Below are 22,090 nucleotides of genomic sequence, written 5' to 3'. Positions count from 1 at the left end.
GTGGCTAGGACCCTGCATCTATGTTACCCTGTGTCAGTGGCTAGTACCCTGTATCCATGGTACCCTGTGTCAGTGGCTAGTACCCTGCATCCGTGGTACCCTGTGCCAGTGGCTAGTACCCTGCATCCGTGGTACCCTGTGCCAGTGGCTAGTACCCTGCATCTATGTTACCCTGTGCCAGTGGCTAGTACCCTGTATCCATGGTACCCTGTGTCAGTGGCTAGTACCCTGCATCTATGGTACCCTGTGTCAGTGGCTAGTACCCTGTATCGGGGTACCCTGTGTCTATGACAAAATAAGCACAGACAACAAGCTAGGAAAGATGGTTTCCATTTATAACCAAACACTGGAGAACTGAAAATAGGAAGAAGTCAATTAAGTTCACAGGGGACAAGGGCTGGGCTGCGGTCGAGGCGGACTTGAACTTCAGTACCTCAGTCATTTGCACCCACCAGCTCTGACACTTCAAGACTGGAGGCTCTCTCACGCACACGCTGGGAGTCAAAGCCACGTTCAGCCACGTTCATTTATTTGGTGGGGGCAGGAGAAACAAATTTATCTTTTTGAGACAGTCTCTGTGTACTGATGGGTCAGACTCAATCTTAAGGTGGTCCTCCTGCCTCAACTTCCCCAGTGCTGGGATTGTAGGCATAGACCAGCATGCCTAGCTTAATGGATTGCCGATTACTAAGATGACATATCATACACATACCTGTTTCTGTTCAAAATGAGAACGAACCCCAAGCTCTTTACACAGGCCACCATTTCACCCTCTGCAGGGTGCCTTCCGCCTTATCCCTGCCTCTCTTCTCCAGAGAGTATGCGATCTCTCACGGTCATTAGCTGTGACGAAGTGTGTGTCGTTTCAGAGCCCCCTGCAGACTTCACTGCATCTGCTCTGTTCTCTCTATTGCTCCAGTTGCTGTGTTTCTTTGAATTTAGCTGTTCTTTCCCCTTCTTTGTGCCCTTTTACAGTTTTCAAAACTGGGACTTTCTGGGGGGAAATAGTAAAGAGTTGAAGTTTGTGGCTCTCGGCCTGCCCGAGGAACCAGCTTTCTGTTCCTCCTGGTTGACTGACCTCAGAGTTGATGGTCAGGCCAAGGGCTGGGCCTCTTGCAACATACGTGAACCCAGAGAAGGCTTTTGCTTCTCATGCAAGGTTGTGCCTGCGTGGGGGAAATGTTCTTTGCTTTGATGCAGGAAGAGCCGCGGCCGCTGCTTGAGACGGTTGCTCTGCTGTTGCAATCTTCTCCACTGCGGCCAGCATCCTACATCTCCCATGCCCATTGTGGTCCAGCACAGCAGCGAGGTAAGGTAAAGGATGCTTGCTCTCCCTCAACTCCAACCTCACCGTGCTAGTTAAGTAATGGCAATCCTACGTCTCTGCCAGTGATTGGTACAGGAGTGTGCGTGAATAAACTCTAGCTGATGAGACAGAAAAGGAACACTGAAGGAGTCTCTGAGACAGTTTGTTTCTTGGTTAACGTAGGAAGAATTTATATGCTCCTTCGCATAACTTTTTCTTTTTTTAAGACAGGGTCTCACGGTGCCATGGTTCAGACTCACCTCAGACTTACGAATCTCCCGCCTCAGCTTCCGGTATGCTGCTATTACAGGTGTGTACTACCCCGGCTTGAAATACCGTTGAATTTTTATTTCATTGTTTGTGTACTTATTTTGGGACTCAGTTCTCACATTCTACCTCATTGAGGCAGACTCGCTATCATTTCTCCTGTGGCTATGCATACTATAGGCCCTCGGTTTACAGATGGTTCTCCTATTTATTCTCCCATCTCACAGGAGGGGTGGTGGGATCATAGCTACATGCCAACACAAGTGACGTTTTATGTTCTGGGGATTGAACTTGGGCTCTCCGGCCTGTGTAGCTAGGATGAACCATTGCCCTGACCCACATTTTTTTAAAATAAAATTTGCAAATATTTCTAACTATTGTATAATTCTCTTTAAGAATATAGCCGGATGGTGGTGGCACATGCCTTTTGTCCCAGTACTCAGGAGTCAGAGGTAGGTGGATCTCTGTGAGCTTGAAACCAGCCTGGCTTACAAAGCTACACAGAGAAACCCTGTCTCGGAAAAAAAAATATTGAGCCAACTGTTAAGTTCTTGCAGAAGGACAGAACTCCAGGGGTCTTAGCTGCCATAGCTGTTACCCAACCTGGAGCAGGAATTAGATTGCTCAGGGTCCACGCCTGGGGACAAGGAACACCTGGATGCTGGCCATCTCCCTTGATGATCCTTGACCCAGTAATCAGATGTGCTGCCTGTTCTACAACCATATTGGGTTTGAAGGGCCAGATATGCTTGTGGTTTAAATTACTTCTCTCTAAACCAGACATTAAGAATTCAACATAGCTGGCACAGAGCAAGGAAAATGAATTCCTTTCTGCAGGTAGGTTTTCTGCATTATGGGAACTCCCATGGGCTGTATCTGAACCTTTGCAAATGTTCGGTTGTGCACTACTTATTAATCCAAAGAGGGCAGCACCCACTGAGCTGGGAATTCTTTTCACCTTGGTCCAAGACTCTCAGGGTTCAGGTCTCAGAGAGCCCCACTTCAGAGGCCCAAGATTTCAAACAAGGCAGTTATTCGCTTTGGTTTCTGTATCAACCTTCTACCTTAGGACCCGCGGTGTCATTACTAACCTGTAAATGGGTGACAGAGCAAGGCAGCTTTCCCTGCACACTTCAGGACAGAAACAGCATGAGAAACACCCTTCCTCCTGCCACAACCAAAAATGGAAGCTTCTCCTATAGGAAGCACTTCCTTTCTGACTTGAGAATGGTAAAGCCCCGCCCGGGTAGTCTCGATCCTTGTCCTTACAGTCTGTGGCGAGTCATTTGTTTCTAAATAAAACTAAGGTACAAAGCATGGGAAGTAGAAGTCTTATTATATTTATGTTTCTGTGACTTGAAGAAGGAAATATGTAAAAGAGGAGAAAAATTCCATTGTTCCTCTCATTATTCCATCCCTACATCATCATACGTAGTTTTGTTTGTTTCCATCAGCACGTTACTTAATATAATAGCGGGCTCGCTGTTATATGTCATACATGTATGTAATGTATTTTGACCATAGTCACCTCCCTTGACCTATGTTGTCCTCACACATACACGGATCGCCTTCTGCTCCTCAGTTTCCCCTCTAATTCCACATACTTCCTTTTTCTTTGGATGACCCAGTAGGTTTCAGTAGGGTTGCTTCCCTGAGCATGGATTCGGGGTTATTTATAGGTAGCTACATCACTGAGGACCATGTCTTCATTCTGCCATCAACCACTAAGTCTCAGAGGAGGATGGGGCCTCATGAGCCCCTCCCTACTCCAAAACACCATGTTGATGGGTCCAGTCTCGTGCCAGTGAAGATCGCCAGAGTGATTGTGAATTCAAGTGCAACATTCATCTCGTGCCAGAAGATGGTGTTCTACAGCACCCCGCCCTGTCCTCTGGCTCTTACGCTCTTCCCACCCTATCTTCTGCAGTGTTCCCGAGACTTGGGGGTGGCGGTACAGCCTTCACTTTATTCTCGTCCCTTTGAGCGGTTATGAGTCTCTGCAGTTATCACCGCTCACGGCAAAGAGAAGCTCTTTGACCAAAGCTAAGAGCAGCACTAGCCTATGGATAGAAATGCAATTAGTTAGAAGCAGTTTGATGGGCACATCATGTCCATTTAACAAAACAGCAGCAGCAGCTTCTCCAGTTTCTCCCCAGCCATGAACTTCTGACCAGCTTTACAATACTAGATGTAAATTCCTTCCTTAGGAGCAGGCTTCAGATCACATCAGAAAGTAGTTTATTATTTAGTAAATAGTCTACTATTGCACCACTGGGCACATCCCACTTGGCTAACTTACCTATATTATTCATTATTATTATTATTATTATTATTATTATTAATTCCACTATCCCAATTGAATTGCTATGAATAATTACATTTTGCTTTTACTACATTTTTTCAGATCATAAAGATTTCATTGTTCAAATTTCTGCGATTTTTTAAATGAAGGTTCTGTGAATTCAATTAAATTTTTAAAAAGTCATTTCATCAGGTACTGCCTATCTGATATGAATTGAACTGTGTCCTCTGTTATGGTTAACTTTAATTAACTTTTATCAACTTGATAAAACCTAGAACTACCTGGGAAGATAGTCTCAATGAGGGATAGTCTACACTGGGTAGGCCTGTGGGCATGTCTGTGAGAGACTGCCCTAATTAATTGGTGCAGGAAGACCCAGACCACTATGGGCTGATACTGGCCGGACCCAGCAGCATCCATTTCTCTCTTGGCTGTGGATGTAATGTGACCTACCTTCATACACTCTTGCACCTGTCACCTCCCTGAAGAAATAGATTGTACCCTGAGCTAAAATAATACCTGTTTCCCCGAAGTTGCTTTTGGTCAGGGTATTTTCTCATAGCAACAGGAATGAAACTAGAAATCACCAAAAAAGATATGTTGAAGGCCTAACTCCTGACATCTATGAATGTAATTTTATTCAGAAATAGGGTCTTTCAGGATGCAGTCAGTTAGAATAAGGTCATGCTGAAGTCTTTGTGTCCTTAATGAGAAGAGATTTTGTAAACACATGGAGAGAAAACTAAGGAGCCCACAGGATGAGTATGTGAGAGACCAGAGTGAGAGAGCTACAAACTAAGGAATGCAAAGGATTGTGGGAAACTACTGGGAGCTAGGCAAAGCAAGGGCTCTTCCCTGGAAACTTAAGACAGTTGCTTCCTGCCGGCAACTTCTTTCTGATTTTCTAGACTCCGGAACCATGAGAAAATAAACTGTAATTGCTCTAAGCCACTGGTTAGTAGCACTTGGTCATAACAACCATCAAGTAAAGCCTAGTGCGAAGACTCAATGTGAAGACAAAAACCAAAACAAAACAAATCTGCACTATCCCTACCAGAGAGGTGGACGCAGTCTAAGAGAAGATACAGCTGTGACACTTTAAAAGGACAAGTAGTATGTTCTAAATATGAATATTGAGGTCTACACACCCTGCAGACAATCCCTTGGAAGTACCATGTAGCATATTTGTCAAAAAAAGTTGAAATTTTAAGTTCCTTACATTGTTTTCTTTCTGCTTGTTGAATAATGTCATCTCTTTTTGCTTAGTTTCCTGTTATCTTCTCTCTTAGCCTGCATCAGTCAGTATCTCTTTCTTATTTTTCCCCATTTTTTTCTAGTAATCGGTGATATTTGTATGTGTGCGTTGTCATTATTCACTTCTGTTTTCCAATCAGCGGATTCATCATTGCTCTCTTTTGGTGACTAAGTGACAGTCCATCCTGTGACTCTAACGTATTTCACTCAGCCATTTCCTCTCCACACCGGTACACAGCCTTGGTCATGTATTTCTCAGTAGTCTGTCTCTATAAAAAGAGACCCTCGCAGAACCTGCTGCACACCGGCTGGGCTAGGCTGGCTGGTCACTTTCAGGACTGCATCCATCTCTGCAACCCTTTCCCCTTCCAGCTCCGGGAGTACACGTGTATATAACCACTGTTACCTGGGGTCTGGGGGCCTGAAGTCATGTCTTCATGCTTGCACAGCAGGGACTTTCAGATGAAGCCATCTCCCCAGCCCCCAAGGTCTTGATTTTTACAGTTGAAACTTTAGAACAATGGTTCTCAACCTGTGGGTCTCGACCCCTTTGGGGACTAAACAACCTTTTCACAGGAGTAGCGTAGCAGATATTTACATTCCAATTCATAACAGTAGAAAATTACAGCTATGAAGTAGCAACAAAAATAACTTTATGGGTGGAGGTCATGAGCAGCTAGCTGTATTAAAAAGGACTGCAGTGTTAGGAAGGTTGAGAACCCCTGCCTTAGAGAATCCTAAGTTAATTTTTGTATATTATATAAACAAAGGCCTGGTTTTATTCTATTTTCTGGTAGGTAGCCTACCTTTATTGATTTAAATGACTCCCATTTTCATAATTAAATGTTTGCACAGACTGAGATTCGTTTCTGCTTTCTCTATTCAAGTCTATTGAATTTGGCAGGGGTAGGAGCGTAATATTTGCAGTCCAATTCCAATTTTTTGTTTGTTTTTGAGACAAGGTCTTGATGTGTAGCCCAAGCTGGTCTCCAACTCACAACTTTATTCTGCCTCAGTTTCCCCGGTGCTCACACAGTGTGAGCCACCAGGCCTGGCCTTGATTTCACTTTAATTTTCTTGCCATCATCTCCAGGTTCTTCTGGCACAAGAGGCTTTGCAGTCACCTTTTTCGTATCTTTCTCGCCTTTTCCTCTTTGATTCTCCTTTGTCTATGCACACTTCAAGATTTGGAGTCATGGGTGAGTTTATGTGTCTAGCTCAACCTGAGTTACAAACCCAGATTTGGAAGCCAGGCTGCTTCTTTCTCTTTCACTAGCAAACAGCAAGAATTACAAAGACCCTAATGGCTTTCCCAGGTGTCTCAGAACCTCAAAGGGCAAGAGAAGCCCTAAGAAGATGGGCATCTTCTACGCCAAGAAGACAATTTACACCTGTGGGGTGAACGCAAGGACACTTCTTGCAGAGGCAGAAAACAAAACCTGCCTTTTCAATCTCTATCCCTTTAAGGAAGTTGGCTTTTATCCTGTAAGCATTCCGTTTGCCATGTAAAAGTTTTAAGTGGAAGAGTCCCAAGATGAGTTTGGCAGTAGTGAGGAAGACGGAGCAGAAAGAGGGGTAAAAACCAGTGCAACCACTCAAAGACGACTAAGGCCTGAAATGAGGCCATTGTTGGAGGCTTACAGAGAGCCAGACAGACATGCAAAGGACCAGTGACTGGTTCCATGTTGGTTGGATGAGAATCCATAGTGACTGGCTACTTGACTTTTAGCCTGGATAATGGAGGATGAAGGGGATGTGTATCCCTCTAAGTCTTTTCATATGGGTTCAGGCGCTTCAGATGACCGCAGATTGCCATCTCCTCTAGAGCTAAACACCAAGAATGGAGGAGGAGGGATAGACTTGGGCTTCAGTGTAGACTATGAGCCTTGTTTGGGATATGTTGAACATGAAGACCATGAGATGTTTAAGTTGTAGGGAGGGGTGTCCCAGATGACATAAAGATTGTCTGGGGGTTGATGGTAGTAGGAGACCAGGACTGGACAGAGAGATTTAGAGTGACTGGGAGAGCTGTAATGGTCAAACATGGGATGTGGAGGAGAGAACCAAGGATGGAGCACTGAAGGGTCCTAATCAGTAGCAGCAGGAGGGGACCTGAAGACAGTCAGGAAACCAGCCACTTAAGAAACCAGCCACACAGAGGGTGAGAGGAGAGTGTTCTGAGAAGGAAGCAGTGGACTGTGACACAGGCCTCAGAGGTCTCCAGGGCATCCAGCAACACCAAGCCTGCTGTAAACTCCAGTAGGGAGAAATGCCAAGTCCTAAATGTACAGGGAAGGCAGAGCGTGAGGGGCTGGCCCAGGTGCTGCCCAGAATCACTCACTCTCTGCCTGTCCTTGCTCAGCTCTCTGTCCCAAGGACACGGTGGCATCATTCACAGGCTTCTTGGACTGTTGTATTTGACCCTGGTAGGTCATGAGAGGAGCTCGTAGCAGGGACGGGGAGTGGTGTATAGTTCTCAAGTCCTTTCACATGGGATGGGGCTTGCGCTCAGTCAGAACTCCCTGCTCTCAGTCCAGGCTTCGGGTGATGATGGCCTCCAGCCTCCTCTCTGCCCCAGCAGCAATTACTCTGCCAGGCCTATGATTCGCCTCTGCTCTCCTGTCTGTACCCCTGCAGACAGCCCTTTGTTCAACCCTCTTTGGGTTATCCTATTTGGAACATGGCATCTGTCTGTCGGAGCCCTACATGTCCAGGGGAACGTTGGCTAAGAGGAAGAGAGAGGTACACAAAAGCCAGGAAAGCTTCGTCCCAGCTTTATTTTCGAAGGGCTGGGAAGGATTAGATCTATTGACAAGCTCATGAACTTCTAGATCCTATTTCAAAGGCATGACCTGGAAGGAAGAATAAAGAGATGCCCAGCTCCTTGCTGGCCCTGTCCTCTGTGACATTACGAGTGGCCTCACTCCCATTGCTTCAGGGATCCTAGAACTTGTGTTTCCAGTTTGCCTAAGACAGTCTGCTTGCCAGGTTTGCCCATGGCTGTGTTGGCGAAGGTTGGTCTGAGCCTCAGTGGATGAAACAGCAGACACAGAGGCAGCAGAGGAGAAAGAACAAAGAGCAGGACCTCAGGAGGCCCCAGCGCACTTCACCAAGCAACGTGGCTGGTGGCATTTTAAGTCTTGCCAGGCTGTGAGCAGACCCGTTCACCTTGCCAGGCTTGACTCGGGTCTCTGCTTTGATGGCACGGCCCTGCCTTTCCCCTTTGAGCCTGGGTTCCAGCCTGCCGCTGAGCAGTTTCCTCAACACTCAACTTGGGCTCGTTTCTTCTCTTCCTCAGATCTCTTTCAAACTCATTTCCTAGGCAGTTCTGTAAGTGGACTTTTCTCTGTCCCGCCAGTCAGCTCCCAAATCACAACACATGAAAGCTCGGCTGATAGCTTAGATTTGTTTTTAGCTAGCCCTTAAAACTTAAATTAAACCACTTCTATTAGTCCGTGTGCTGCCCCGAGGCTCGTTTAGCTGGTCTACGTACTGTCCAACCTGCTTCCTCTGTGTCTCCACTCGACTCCACCCTTCTCCTTCCCAGTGTCCTCTCTGCCTCCAAAATCCTGCATAGCTATTGGCCATTCACCTTTTTACTAAACCAATCTGAGTAACACGTCTTCACAGTGTACACAAGATTACTCCACGTTACAGTCCGGAGCCAACGGGTCACCAAGCTTATGTATTCTCGGTCACTTTATTTGTGATCTCTGATCTGTCTTCATGTCTCTCTGGTGTCAAAGCCGTCATTACAACCTCTCGGCCTTGGTAAGGACAGTCTTGACAGTTCTCCCTGCCTCTTCTCTCTACAGTCCTTGAGTTATGACCTCAGGGTCACTCCTGAAACATGAGCGTCAGTCACCCCTTGCTTAAAATTCTTTTGTAGTCCCCAATGCTTCTTAGGTAAAATTCTTTAAAGAAAAAAAAAAAGAGCATGGCTCAGCAAGATCCCCTCAATCTGACTACAGACAAATCTATCCCAAGTAAATAATGTAAATATGGAGAAAGAACACAAGGTAGTTTTGCGTTAGTACGATGAAATGCCTGGAGCAGGCACTTTTTTATGGAAGAGGTTTATTTAGCTCAGGGTTTTAAAGGCTTATGGATCAAACCCCACAGCACAGGTTCTGATGAGAGTCCCTTTGGCTCCCTCGCCTCACGGCAGATTCAGTGAGAAGAGCATGGTAGGGGATCAAGAGAACACATCTCCCAGCAGGAGGCTAGAGAGACTGGGGTCCCACAATTCCTTTTGTGCTATTACCCTCAATTGACTTAAGGTTCTCCCACTAGGCCTCCCCTTTTAAAGGTTCCATCAGCTCCCAATATCACCACCCTGGAAGCCAAGCCACCAACAAATGAACCTTGATAAAACACATGTAAACCACTTCTAAACCTCAGAACATGGGTAGCACGCGTTGGCCAGTGTAGTGGGTTTCTATACCAGGTCATCGCAAACTTTTGCCTACTCACCATCTTAGAGCTGTGGAGGGGCTGGAGTTTGCATGAGTCTTGGTGTGCTCAACAGGTGGGGCAACCAGTGCCCGTGGCTTTTCAAGCTTCTAGATGCTGGACATGGGAGGCCCAGGGTTCCCAGTTCTCGAGACCTGCAGCACTGCCTGAGCCCTTCTTACCTGCCATCTCTTGGGTTCGTTCCCTTTCGCCTCCTCTTCTGTTTAAAACGTCCTTTGTGACTATACTGGGTAACCCAAGAAAAATCTGGTCTGGGGTTGTTTGATCAGTGAGCTGGCAAATTCTGAGGATTAGGGCATGGACATCTTTGAAGACACGTTTGATTAAAACTAGAGGAGCAGTTGAGATGTGTAGAAAGTAAGTTAAGCAGCTGGTGAGATGACTCAGTAGGTAAAGATGTTTTTTTGTGTGTGTGAGCTTTTTGGTTTTTGTTTTTAAAACAATAGTTTTAAAAGTGGGTTTTTGTTTTGTTTTGTTTTTAAGGAATGCGAATTAAGGCAGAAAGTCTAGAATTAAGAATGAGAAGCTAGGTGTGGTGGCACATGCCTACAATCTCAGCACTTGGGAGGTAGAGTCAGTGTTCAAGGTCAACACAGGCAACAAAGTACGTTTGAGAGTAGCCTGGGCTACATAGGACCCTGTCCCAGAAACACTAAATAAAAACCAAACAAACAAGAAACAAAAGAGTAAGAATCTCTCGGTCTCTCTTATTCTTCTATACTCTCTCATGACCTTAGCAGGCCTGGTCCAACTTAGACCCATAGTATTGAGAGTGGAATTTCAGCCCACATGTCACTCAGCTGGGCAAAACAGTAACAACCGCCTTCCTAAACCCCAGTTTCTTCCCCTGAGAAGGAAGAGCCAATGCCTGCCTGTCTAGGTCACAGGATTGTCATCATCAGAGCTGACCTGCTTCTGCAGAGCTTAGCTTTGACACCCATACAAATGTAAGTCATACCCTTATTTTGTGCAGGTAGTGGGAGTGGGGGGGAGGCAGAGTGACTGACAGACAATGAATGAGTGAGCTCAGATGGCTGATTCCTTGGTTTGACCACAGACTTATTACAAGCACAACCTCAACTATCTTATTTTAATTAAAGACTTAATATAGCAATGACCTTATCTTTAGAGTACAAAGTAACATTCATGGGATCACTGTTATGAAAACAAACTCTTTCCCTTTAATATCTGACACCAGACTTTCTGTGGGACAAAAATCTTGCTGTTGTTATTGTTGTGTCTATTTATTTATTTATTAATTAATTTATTTTTGAGATAGGATCTTGTTATGTAGCCTTCATATAGACCAGGCCGGCCTTGCACTTGGGTGGTCCTCAGGCTCTGCCTCCCCAGTGCTAGAATTACAGGTGTGGTGTACTCACCATAAACTAGCCAGAACAAAATCTTTAATTTGCCATCTGAGACCTGGATTACAAGATGCCCTGAGGCATCTATCATGCGAAGTATATGCAACTCTTTCCTTTTGCAAAAAAAAAATGTTTTATTAAGGACTTAGAGAAAATTTGTTTGTTTTGTCTTTTCTTGCTTTAAATTTTAAGCAGAAATGGACTGCTTTATTGTGTACAATGATAGAGAGATAAAGAATTATGTAAATTTGAGGCCTGCTACTCACCATTGTGGAGGCTATGAAAAGGGTCCTTTCATTTCCTTCATCTCTGTACCCTTGAAAGTCTGGATCCCCTGACACACAGCTATGATATTGATCGAAGTTAAAAATAAAAGCATATGCAACATATCCCCTCAATTACATATGAATAGCAACCAGACTCAAACATTGGAATAGTTCACAGGGGAATTTTATAGATTTTTCCCAAGTATCTAATGCCCACCAACCCACTCCTTTCTCTTTGGTCCTAATCTGCCCTTGCTATGATCAAAATGGTCATGACAAACACCATAACAAAAAAAATCCACATGAAAAACCGGTCTATGACTCTGGCAACCTTCTTCCACTCACTGCCCTTGGAGTTGGTGGCCTTGTGGTCTTTGAGGCACTTGGCAATGTACTCAATATTTCTCGTCAGCACTTCGTAGCGAGCACAGGAGCTATCAGTGTTCTGAGGGGTTCCACCCTGGTACCCTAGGTCATTCTTTAAGAGTTTGTTCATTTCCTTCTTTCTGGAAAGGTCTTTGTTTCTGGATGTTTTCAGGTTGGACCCTGGGAGTGTGTTATAAACCTTCATGATTTGTTCTGGCTCCTGGCTGTGTCGGGGGCTGAGGCAGCTCTCACCCACATCGTAGACAAACAAGATCCTGGACATGTACTTCAGGATGACCACCTTGGCCCAGTGTGGCACTGGCCGGGCCTCGGCCCCACAGAAGTGGATGTTCATGACCATGATGGTAAGGGCTGTGGAGGCCGTGATCAAGGCCATGGTGGCTATGTAGTATTTGCCTGGAATGACAGTGGCACCAAATAAGTTCATTTTCATACCCTCTTCATAGTTGATGAAAAAGAAACAAACACCTTTCCTACACAAACTGGTCTACCCTAATGGTCAGCAGTAGAGACTTTTGAATCTGAAGTCCAGTGTTCGCCACCCATGAAACTCAGAACTAACCATAAAAGCCTGTTGAACTCCAACTTTAAACTCTATAAAGCAAATGTTAACAATAGTGTCCAACTTACAATATGGTAAGATATACCATAAATGATATCTGTAAAGTATTCAGTGCCATCCTTGACTCTAATTCAAAAGGTTCACATGTTTACCAGGATGTGAAAAAAAAAAAAGCAGTCAGTCTCACCAGATCAGCAACGAATGGCCTTTGACCTGTTCTCAGAATACCTCCAGGCCTCATTGTCATGGGACACAATCACTACTGCCCAAGAAATGGGCATTTAAATGTTCATGAAAAGGGGACACGAGGAAAGACATGGAAAGGGTACAGATTGGTGAAACAAATATTGAACAACAGTACAAACAAACAAACAAGCTAGCAGTTAGAGCCCAGAGTTGAGGAGATGACTCAGTGGGTAAGATCACCTGCTGTGCCAAGTGTGAGGGCCTGAGTTTGAGTCTCCAGCATCCATGTAAAAAGCCACCTATGACTCTTTGTGCCTATAATCCCAGCATTGGAGGGCAGTAGCAGGTAGAGCCCCAAACCTCACTGACCAGCCAACCTAGCTTAAATGGACAACTTCATTTAAGGGAAAGTCCCTGCCTCAGTGCAGTAAGATGGAGAGCAAAACGGGGAGTGGGCCTGCTCCTGCCTCAGCATGACCTCAAATGTGAGTGCACGGGCATGAGCACCCACCCACCCCACCCTCATTCCCCACAAATAAAAACAAGGGCAAGCTTTTGGAGAGAGGAATAAGATGAGCACGGTGATTGACACCTGTAATCCCAGCTTCTCAGGTGGGTGGAGGTGGGCGCTTGTGCCCAGAAGGTAAAGGTTAGCCTGCCCAACAGACAAAGAGGCCCTCTCTAAAAGACTAACACAATTGGCAAATCTTTAATAAGGTCACTCACGGGGAGAGGAGAGGAAGAGAGCAGGCCTTAATCCTAAAAGATGGCAGGAAAGGAAATAGTAACTCATCTCTCTTACAGACATACTTGGAAAAGCTTTTTTTTTTGTAATGGAACTTTTAAATATCTTTCTATTTATTTATCTGTTTCTTTCAGATAGAGTTTCATGTTGGCCGGGGCTGATCAAGGCTGATCGTGAAATTCTAATCCTTAAACTTCCACCTTCTAAGTGCTGAGGATTACGGACATGATTCACCATGTCTGGGTTCCTGAGGTGACCCTTCATGCTAGGCAAGCGCCCTACTGACCGAGCTGTACCCGCATCTCCCTGCTGTCTTTTTATTTACTTATTTTTTGGTGCTCAGGGTTGAATTTAGGGCTTCCTGCCTGTTAGCAAGTGCTCTTCCACTGACATACATCACCAGTCCCCAGAGCATCTTGATATATCGAGAAAAAGGAGGCTCTGGTTGAGGAGTCCAAAATTTGATACGGGAAAGCCTATTGATGTAATTCACCACGTTAATGGGTGAAAGGGAAACCTCATGCAGTTATCTTACAGATGGAGACAAGATGCTTGGCAATTGCCTTGCCTGGGACAGCGTCGGCAGGCCTGTCACAAAGGAGCTGTGAATGAATTTACTAACAACGGAAGACAGAGTGGAGCTTGTTCCATACACTGCGCGACAGCTGCAGTGAGCAAGACAGAGAGAGAAGCTACACAGAGGAGGGCCAGCGGTGGCTTCTGAGTGGTGGGGAGTTGCAGGGACACTCATGGGGAGTTTCCCGGACAGTTAGGCAGTGTTGCAGTGCCGTGGAGTCCCAGGTTTATTATGATTGGCAATAACCTGGCCTTGATGTAATTCTGGTCTTGGCCTGAGTCAGAAATGACTCGGTGTGACCTCCATCCCAAACTCTAAACCAGTGCCTGGAGTTTGCAGTCATGGCTTGTTACGATGAATTTTTCCTGATGTTCTGCTGGGAGGCACCTGCGGCCTTGACCTCAGTCCAGTCTGATCTGAAGCAAAGGTTCTAAGGTTAGGATGGCTCAGCACAGCTATCCATCCCGGAACGTCACCCGTAATAACGTTTAACATTCACTTATTATTTATTAAAAGCTCCTGATTGTCTATAAAGGGAGTATAGGCCAGAAACATGCATGAAATGCTGCTTGTCCTTCAGAACATGTAAACATGTTTGTGTACTGTAAGAGCGAAAGGGCTGGGTTTGTAGCTCTTGCCTAGCACGCGTAGGCCCTGGGTTCAGTCTCCAAGCACAGGGCAGGGTGGAGTTGGGGGGAGAGACTGGGAGCCTAAAGGTAGGCATGGTGGCTCTTAGCTCTTGGGAAACTGATGCAGGAGAAATGAAAACCCAAGACCAAGGCCAGCCTGGTTGCATGGTGAGATGCTGTCTCCAATAACAATGATAACCAAAGGCGCACACTTCACAGGTGCTGCAAATAAAACGCTGTGATTTTTAACACAGGTTCTCAAAAATCCGTGTATACACATTCTAAAAGACAGATCCCACATAACCATAGAAACGATTAATGCTCCCCAAATTCTTGTGAGTCATCTCTCTTTAGAAACGTACCAACTTGTGATTGAATGTCACTGCTAAGGAAGAGAGGGACCTGTCCACGATTCCACTTCAGACAGAGTTATCATTTATGGCTTGGATCTCGGTTTTGTTTGAGGTAGTCCTTGAACTCTCTCCTTCTGCCCCCAAGTGCTAGGTGGCAGGTGTCTGTCTCCATTCCTAACCAGTGTCACTCATTTCTGTCTCCAGAGAAGTAATAAAAGTACCAGGACACCTATGCCTTTCTTTACTAATGGAGAAGAAAACCTGTGTTCATTTTAGGGAGGTGTGTGTGTGTGTGTGTGTGTGTGTGTGTGTGTATCTGTGTGTTTCTATTTGTGTGTCTGTGTTTTTTCAAAGAGACATAAAAGGGAAAACCGCCGGGCGGTGGTGGCGCATGCCTTTAATCCCAGCACTCGGGAGGCTGAGGCAGGGCTGGACCGACAGCCTCCAAAACAATACAGAGAAACCCTGTCTCATAACCCCCCCCAAAAAAAACATAAAAGGGAAAACCATCCAGGTGTGGTGGTACCACCTGTAATCCTAGAACTTGGGAGATGGAGGCAGAAATTCAAGACCAGCCTGGGCCACATGAGACCCTGTCCCCCAGAAAATAAAAATAAAAAAGGAATATGTCTATAAAAACCAATGCATCACTGCCTGAATACTGGGTAAGTGGGTTCTGTAGTGAACAGATGGTCACACAGCACCTGCTGACTATTGTTCTCCATGACCCCGAGTTCTAAAACTTTACCTGTGCCTTATTTTAAGGAACTAAAACTTAAGTTTACTTTGGGTTCCAGTAAGCATCTTTTATAGCAGCATATCGAGGTGTCGGATTGAAGGGGTCCCCTTGGTGGCCGTGGCGGGAGGTGTTAAAGACAGTGGAGGGGTCTCAGAACAGCATAGAAGCAGGCATGGCAGCCTCAGCCTCCACTTCAACCCTTGGTTACAGGTTATATTACTGCAGTATTTAGTGGACCATTCAATTCAAACAGCCATGCCTATAGGCAAAGATGCCATCCGCAGGCACTGAATGGATTTTGTGAAAACATTAGACCAGTTGTTTCAGTTTGAGGCACGCACACCATCCCAGCTGCTGCAAAGCTAAGCTCCGAGTATATACTCACCTATCAGAGGCACATTTTCTGAGGCCGGCATGATCTCTGCCACCATTAGCTGAAATACAGTCATAGCCAATAGGATGGTCACTCCCAGAGAGACCTTCTCCCCTGAGGCTGCTGGGAGATAAAAACTCAAAGGAGCGAGAAATGATATGAGGACACAGGGGATGAGGAGGTTGACGATGTAGAAGGAGGACCTCCTCTTGAGAAGGAGAGTGAAGGTCACGTCTGGGTATGGCTCCGAGCAGCAGCCATAGGAGATGACATTCTTCACTGCAGGCATGCCATGGACCTCCCATTCCACATCTTCAATGAAGTCGGAGAGGTCGCCACTGTCCAGGGCATTGAATAAGTCCACCTGGTTGCCGTTGTAGGTCCAGGAACCAAATGTCAGGTTGCACTGCTGGCTGTCGAAGGGGAAATAGGTGACATCGACCACACAGGAGCTTTTGGTGATGGCTGGTGAATCCCAGGTGATGAGCCCATCATACCGCAGGACCACATTGGTGTTTACAGGTTCTGAAGACTCGTCGTCAGCTCTGGAGAGCAAATGGGGACCATGACAAGCACTTGCTAAGGAACCTTACTGACTTGCCCCTGAACACCTCACCACCCATGTCTGTCACTTCAGCATCTTTGGCAGTGGGCCCCATTTCTCTGTCCCTCTGGCATGCGAGTTTGGAATCACTTCCAAGGCATCTTTCTCTCTCCTCTACCTCCTGAGACCCATCTGGACCACTTCCCTTACCATCTTTATAAAGCATCTCTGCTGTGTTCCTTCCAAACCTGAGCCAATGCTACCCATGATCTGAACATCCAGAAAAAAAGGGAGTCTGTCACGGCTAAAATTCAATTCTCTGGTTTTGTTGCTGTCATCAGCGTTGAGTGTGTTTATTTAGAAAACACATAGGAAAAAGTCGTGCATCTGTAATATTACAGAGGTCCACTATTGCTGACTTTTAATTATTTGCTCTTTGGTGGGTCCACCACCTAGTTCCCATATAAATACACAGAGACTTACCCTTACTTACGAATGCTGGGCCTTAGTCTGACTTGTTTATAGTCAGCTCTTCTTATCGTAAATTCCCTTCTACCTTTTGCCTCTGGGCTTTTACCTTTCTCTATTTCTGTATATCTTTCCTTTCCTTCTTATTATGTGTCTGGCTCTGTGGCTGGGTGACTGACCCCTGGAGTCCCCTCTCCTCTTCTCTTGCCCCTACCTTTCTCCTCCCTATTTATTCTCTCTGCCTGGCAGCCCTGCCTATTTCTCTCTCCTGCCTAGCTATTGACCATTCAGCTCTTAGTAGGCCAATCAGGTGTTTTAGACAGGCAAAGTAACACAGCTTTACAGAGTTAAGCAAATGCAACATAAAAGAATGCAACACATCTTTGCATCATTTAACAAATGTTCCGCAGCATAAAAGACTGTAACACATCTTTAACTAGTTACTTGTTTTTGAGTTTTTAAAGATTTTACTTTATTCAAGTTGTGGTTTCACAAGCACTTAATGCCTTGCAATAGTGATATTCTATCATGAACTATTTCTCAGGATATCTTCTCTTATTTTGTCAATCTGCCCCTGCTATTTCTAGGTATGAAAACTCTATTTTCTTTAGGGAATTAGTCTTCCTCCACTGCCATTACAAGACAGGGGCACTGTCAGCATGAGCTTATGAGCACATAGCTTGCTTCTCTAATACACAGTCGCTGGTGGGGTTTAGTTTAGTGGCTGTGTATGCTTGCAAAGAAGCATTTCGGTAATGCTGGTGGGGAGAACCCTGTTTATTCCATTTGCTCCCCAGAGAGAATTGGTGGAACCCACAGAAAACGCTGAGAGATCATCTATGTCAACTGAATTCTCAGCTCTCCCTTTGTGGGTGAAAGTGGCAATGGATTCTGTGACTCATCTTCTTGAAGGCAGGGTGGAGAGTGAGGGAGAAGAGGGGGAGATGGAGAAGGAGGAGAAGGGGTAGATTAGAGTAATAAAAATCTCAGTTCTTAAATGTCAGCTTGCTTGGAAGGTGCATGGAACATCCCCCTGGGCACTTAAAATGGGGAATGGATAGCAGCAGGTCATGCCTTTGGGTGGGCTATGCGTATGGAATGAGTAAACTCAAGGCTGCCACCCATCACTGTTGCTTCTTTAAGGGGTCTTCATGTCCACTAGGAGGTTCTGCCCAAGGAGCCCTCCCCCAATAGCCTCCATTTTTATCTGAACCACAGAAGAATCCCTCTGAGTCCACAAGAGTTTAGGTCACATAGAGAGAGGGGAGGTTCCACGACAACAGGCAGGAGATGGAGACATTGAGCTTGAGTTGGAGCCAGAGATCTGGCTCCTTCTGGATGTGTAACCAGTGGGCTAGCAGCACCCAGTGCCCTCTGGAGCCTGCAGGAATGCAGAACTGCGGGCCCACCCTACTACTACCGAACTCAAGTCTGAGTTTTGTCAAAAGCTGTAGGTGATTCCAAGTATACTTTACAGTCTGAGAAATACGAACCGTGCCTACACACACAAGGCCCCTTGCTCTGAGAAGAGCCAAAAAAGTTCCAAGATGCCATCCTCCCTCGATTCCATTCTATGGTCTGAAATCCACAGGACAGATTCTACGTGGCACATTCTATCTCATCTTAGTGGCGTTTCTGTCACATAATCTTTGGACCATGAGCAGGTTAAGTTGTATCTCCAGAAATTCTTGCATTGAAGTCCTAGCTTTCCAGCATCTGAGAATGTGGCCTTATGGAAGAACAGAGCTAGGTTGGAACTTGGGAGGATGAGGCAGAAGGACTGTCAGACCCAGGACAGCTTGAGCAAAACAGCAAGATCCTCTCTTTAAAAACCAAGCAACAACAACAAACAAAACCATGTGAGATGAAGAGGAGACGGAAAGGGGGAGGAGCAGAAGGGCTATGGTAGATACAGCAAGTTAAGATGTAGCTCATGCGGGAACAGGGTGGCCACCTCAGTCTGGACTGCAAGTCCACTTACAAGAGAAGGGATTTGGGCATGGAACATACAGAGGGAGAACCCCCTGTGAAGATGAAGCCAAAGATCAGAGTGGAACTTCTACAACTCAAGGGACCTGGGGGATAGCAAATGCTAGAAGCTGGGGGAGAGGCATGGAATAAGTTCCTGTTAGCAGCCTACCGACACCTTTGTTCTCCAGTGAACTGACAAGTGCCTCTTCTTCAGGTCACCAAGCCTGCGCTTATAGTTTATTCCTTAAAAAACTAACACGACCTCCAATTTTGCACCTGAAAAGGGGAATATAAAATTTGATAGTCATCTTTCAACTCTAGGCTTTTAGGAGCTGATACCCTATCATCTGAGATTTGGACTAGGTACACAGACTCATACTCTGCATGTGTTTTAAATGCCTCTTGACATCATGTAGGTTTCCACTACATCAGTAGGTTCACTGCTGGGAATCGTCTGGTCTGAGTTGCTTACTTGTTGGGGAAGTCTTATGTCAATAAAGCACTGTTGAGCCAATAGGAATCTAGATAGGTGGGACTAGGAGTCCAGGAGGACTCTGGGAAGAAGAAACACAAGGGAGTCGAGATGTAATGCCATGGGGTAGGAAGCCCGGAAACTTCTCCGGTAAGAGACATACTCAGATTAATAATTATGGGGTAATTACTTAAGTCAGAGCTAGCCAGTAAGAAACAAGCAAGGCCAACAGCTTCATAATTAATACAGCCTCCTGTGTGTTTAATTGGGACTGATGCGGCTCTAGAACCAGGCTGGCGGGAAGGCTTCTCTCAAGGAAAAAGCTTCTCTTTACACTTACTTGTTGTACAGGACAATGTCCGGCCTCCACACTAGGTCACTGGGGATCCTGATGGAGTCCAACCCATCGTATTGGTCTCGGTCCCACGTGAGATATGCGTCGTGCCAGGTTTGGCGGATCCACAGATAGGCTGTCAGAATCTGGTTTCTCTCGTCCTGAGCAATGAATCCAAATGTCACTTTATCCAGCACATGCTTTCAGCTTTGGGACACTTAGTCTTGATAGCAGGAATCTCAAGAATGCCCATCTATTTTCAACCCACAAGCAAGACATTCCAAAATTCTATGTGGTTGATTGATTAGCAAGGCTGCATCTAATGCCTCCTTGATGTAGTGAGCAGAATGTAAAAGAGACAGGTATTTAAGACTTCATATCTTTCCATGAACCAATTGTTCAGTTTTCTCTGAAATTGGATCAGCTAATGATACACTTGAGCCAGGAAGTCAGGAAATATCTACCATTTGCAAAAGAAAACATCATTCAAATCTCATAGCATTGTATAGTTAAATATTTATGTACAGGAAATCAGCCATGCCATTTTAAAACACCTTTCTTTTTTAAAATTGTGATTAAATCCACATAACATCTAAGACTTATTTTTAGAGACTGGAGTTAAATGTGTGTACTGCTCTTTCAGGGGACTTAAGGTAAATTCCCAGCACCCATGTCAGGGGGCTCCCAACTGCCTGTAATTCTAGCTCCAGGGGATCTCTTCTGGCCTCTGCAGTTACTGCACTAACATGCACAAATGAACACACAGGCACACATATACACACAGTTAAAATGAAATATTAAAAGCTCCATTTTAGTCATTTTATAATTGTCAGTGGCTTCCAGTAATTTACCACACTGTATGATCATCTCAATTATCTAACTCAAGGACATTTTCATCACACCTAGAAGAAACCCCGTAGCCATTAAACAGTCACTGGTCCCTCCCCAAGCCCCTGGCTACCAATGCTCTGTTTTCTGTCTCAATGGACAGACCTATTTTGGACACTTTATGAACAGAACCATACCACATGCAACACTGTTTCTTTCGATTGCCTTAGACTGTTAGTGTCCATGGCCAGACTGTAGGTGACATCAGTGACAGCAGCATTGGTGACATTAGCATTTAGTGAAATGACTCATTCAGCAGAAAGTTTCCTTTTCCCTGCTCCTTTTCCTCCTGCAAGCTGGTACCCAGAACAATCTATGTCACTCTGTCCCAAGGTCCCCTTAAGACATTCCCTTTAGCAGCAAATGCTTGTTTTCACTGTGGTCCTCCTTCCAAAGTGCCATCATCAAACGTTACCCACCATATCCTTGATCTGAGAAAGCGTGATCTGCAGTGTGACATTCAGGACTGTGTCTGTATCTTCTACTGGACGCAGGGCATTGGAGTAATCTTCAAAAAGGTCACTGAACAATTTCTGAGCATATTTCCCATCTGCTGTTTCTACAGCTGCTCAAAGAAAGCACCGGGGTCAGTATTTCAAAACAAGAACATCACTGGGATAGAAATGGGGGACAGCTCCACATCAGCTAAAGATGGGGTCCTTTTCTGGCTGGTCCTACCTACTCCCATCATCATGAGTCAGCGAGAGGTTTGATCATGTCCCTGTACTCATGTCCGCTCTTCTGTCTTTCAGACCTTACCCCATCTCCTACCAAAGAAAAGGTTCTAGAGGCATCCATATGGAGCATGGACCTAGACTCTCACCTCTGAGTCCAGAAGCAGCCAAATACACCCAGCAAAAGGAGATGTAGGAATGGGGCCGGTTCATCTTTTCCCAGCCTCTGGAATGCCCCCAGCGAGATAACAAGGACTTCCACTTCCGTCTGGGAAGGACACACAGCACCCTCATCACTGTAGTCACGCAACAGATGGAGACTGCCTGTCCTGCCTCTGGTAAGCTGAGACTGCAGCTCCGGTAACTGGGATGCCAGGAGCTAGGGAGGGGGTTGGTTGGGCAGCGCCACTCATGGGGAGGATTCTAAGAGCATAGCTACCCTCTATCCAGACCAAAGAAAAGGTAGAACAGGAACAAGGGCACACCTGCCAGCTAGAGACTGCATGTAAGCAGAAGCGGGGCTTGCTACACCTGCCACAATTGGATTCAGCTTGGGTGCAGAGTCCAACGGACGCTGAATGACTATAGACTCAGAGTGGACATCCAGAGACCACCCTGCCCTTCTAACAGCATTTGAAGGGGGAGGGTAAATGACTATCCGGTCTCTAGAATAAGTAGATATTGAGTTTCTTTGCTCCCTGCTTCTGATCACCTCTTTCATTGTCCCACTGGGTGCGGATCTCGCAGAGTAGATGGGTAGGAATGTATGTGTGACAGGGTCTGCTAGATGGGAAGAAATTTGTCCCCAGAGGGAGTGGCGGTGTTTCCAATTAGAGTTGGAGTCAAATGCCTGGGCGTGGTGGCACCTATTCAAACTTTTACTGGCCCCACAACTCTGGACAAGCTTCCTGGCCCTTCTGAGTGTCCCTGAGCAAACTGACTAGGGAAAATAA

General features: G+C 45.7%; 1 protein-coding gene and 1 long non-coding RNA gene across 2 annotated transcripts in view; one reads left to right on the top strand and one right to left on the bottom strand.

Moving 5' to 3' along the window:
• Positions 1–14,922, top strand: part of LOC110341695 — a 38,805-nt gene extending 23,883 nt beyond the window's left edge. Inside the window, exons 5-8 of the long non-coding RNA XR_002383675.2 lie at positions 1,534–1,616; positions 1,970–2,025; positions 11,774–11,966; positions 13,250–14,922. This is a non-coding gene — a long non-coding RNA (uncharacterized LOC110341695). The remainder of the gene's footprint in view (positions 1–1,533; positions 1,617–1,969; positions 2,026–11,773; positions 11,967–13,249) is intronic.
• Positions 10,645–21,431, bottom strand: Chrna9 (cholinergic receptor nicotinic alpha 9 subunit). The gene is made up of 5 exons (XM_005074372.4): positions 21,287–21,431; positions 20,883–21,028; positions 19,582–19,736; positions 15,799–16,331; positions 10,645–12,018 (listed from the first exon to the last, which is right to left on the bottom strand). The coding sequence occupies exons 1-5, from the start codon at positions 21,429–21,431 to the stop codon at positions 11,477–11,479; spliced, it is 1,521 nt and encodes a 506-aa protein (XP_005074429.2). The 3' UTR covers positions 10,645–11,476.
• Between the last annotated feature and the right edge of the window lie 659 nt (positions 21,432–22,090).

This window comes from Mesocricetus auratus, unplaced genomic scaffold, assembly GCF_017639785.1.
Source record: "Mesocricetus auratus isolate SY011 unplaced genomic scaffold, BCM_Maur_2.0 Super-Scaffold_100006, whole genome shotgun sequence".
Lineage (NCBI taxonomy): Eukaryota > Metazoa > Chordata > Mammalia > Rodentia > Cricetidae > Mesocricetus > Mesocricetus auratus.
Note: the sequence above shows the minus strand (reverse complement) of the source record. Positions and strands in the feature narration are given on the sequence as shown.

What these genes read in the sequence shown, in the direction of transcription:
- Chrna9 (XM_005074372.4), bottom strand. Translation starts at nt 21,431, where the DNA reads ATGAGGGTGCTGTGTGTCCTTCCCAGACGGAAGTGGAAGTCCTTGTTA. An exon ending in GGCTGCTTCTGGACTCAGAG is followed by an intron (nt 21,029 to 21,286) that starts GTGAGAGTCTAG and finishes TTCTTTGAGCAG; the next exon opens with CTGTAGAAACAGCAGATGGG. An exon ending in TTTCTCAGATCAAGGATATG is followed by an intron (nt 19,737 to 20,882) that starts GTGGGTAACGTT and finishes TTCATTGCTCAG; the next exon opens with GACGAGAGAAACCAGATTCT.